The 1,426-nt window shown below is 41.7% G+C and overlaps 1 protein-coding gene across 1 annotated transcript in view; it reads left to right on the top strand.

Annotated features, from left to right (window-relative positions):
* The first annotated feature begins 371 nt into the window (after positions 1-371).
* LOC118336517 (NIPA-like protein 2) overlaps positions 372-1,426 on the top strand; it is a 22,326-nt gene continuing 21,271 nt past the window's right edge. Inside the window, exon 1 of the mRNA XM_035673179.1 lies at positions 372-972. Within this exon, the coding sequence (XP_035529072.1) occupies positions 883-972 (90 nt within the window). The 5' untranslated portion in view covers positions 372-882. The remainder of the gene's footprint in view (positions 973-1,426) is intronic.

Genomic DNA, 1,426 nt, shown 5'->3' on the forward strand with positions numbered 1-1,426 from the left:
GCCTCGTTTGCATCATCGCTTGTTATGATGATCCAGTTTTTTTTGTATCTCCCTTTCAGCTGCTGATGAGGTTTCTAAAAGCGATGATGAGGGGTGGATGGTAATAAATGTGCAGATTCATACACAATCAAACACCTGTTGTCTGTAGGTGAGAAGATCAGCAGCCCAACAATAAATGGGACATCATGTGGCTCTCTTAAATCAGATGTGTTGTTCAGCCATCTGGGAGACTGTCCCCAGGATATCTATGCCATCCTGAATGTGCCCAGCAGGTGGCAACATGTTTAATACCAACTAGGACACTGGTTCTCTAAGCCAAGTCTAGGAGACCTTTGGGGGACTTTCTTTTTCAGGCAAATAAATGAGTTGATTACAGCTGCGCCAGTGTGCGGTGATCTGCGCTGGAGCGCTCTTATGTGAGCAACAGGAACCGCACCTGTTCTTATATGATGCCTTCAAGTTCACCCCGTGATCTCCTAGAACAGAGAAGATGCTCGCCAGTGAATACGAACAAAGAAGGGGCTAGAAAAAAAGTTTTGTCTTTAATCATTTCTTCCATCAGTCAGGCTACTAATGTTCTAACATCTTACTTTTTATCCACTCTCTAAAGAATAAAGCAATGATCAGAGTCCATTTTTCTTTTTTATCCCAGATCTATTTACAACGTCTTTAATCGAAAAGTATTTTTTCCCGACTGCACTTGAAATCAGCACAAACTCCCGATCCGCCTCGCTAACCTTTTGGGACTTTTCCCTCTGAGTTTCCACTGGAGCGATAGGACGCGGGGTGCAGGGGATGGGATGAGGTGAGGACAAGGATGTAAAGAAAGTGGGAGTTGTGATCCAGAAATATATTATTTCCTTATTAAACGATAAGGAAAACATGGCGAACTCAAGTTCTTCACAAGCGGCTCCTCATATGACCACCAACCCTCAGGCTCACACAGCTGAGATCCTGGAAAATCCACTCCGGGTGAGTTTGTTTAACTTTGCAAGTGTTTGCTCAGGAGGTGAACGGGGAGCGTTCACACTGAGTGGAGCAGACACGGTGTGATGTGAGACAGTTGTCTTGGCTTCCGTGGATTATTTCAGAGGTTGTGGAATAAGTTCATGCTTAATATGAATAAAACCACACATTTGTTCAATTCTTTGACCAGACTTCATTTGAAGAGACTTTTTCTGCCCCGGGTAATTGACTTATTTTAGACAGTGGTGGAATGTAACTAAAGTACATTTACTCAAGTACAGTACTTAAGTGCAATTGTCAGGAAGTTGTAGGCTACTTTACTATTTACATTTTATGTTATGTATGTTATTTTAGAGTTACTTTGCAGATTCAGATTATTATTATAAAATAGTATTTCTACACTGGTATTACTACTGTTACTGAAGATCTTCTATCTTCGCATTTTAACTGCCTCCCAGAG

Source organism: Morone saxatilis, unplaced genomic scaffold (genome assembly GCF_004916995.1).
Source record: "Morone saxatilis isolate NCDOM2014 unplaced genomic scaffold, NCSU_SB_2.0 Contig24, whole genome shotgun sequence".
Classification (NCBI taxonomy): domain Eukaryota; kingdom Metazoa; phylum Chordata; class Actinopteri; family Moronidae; genus Morone; species Morone saxatilis.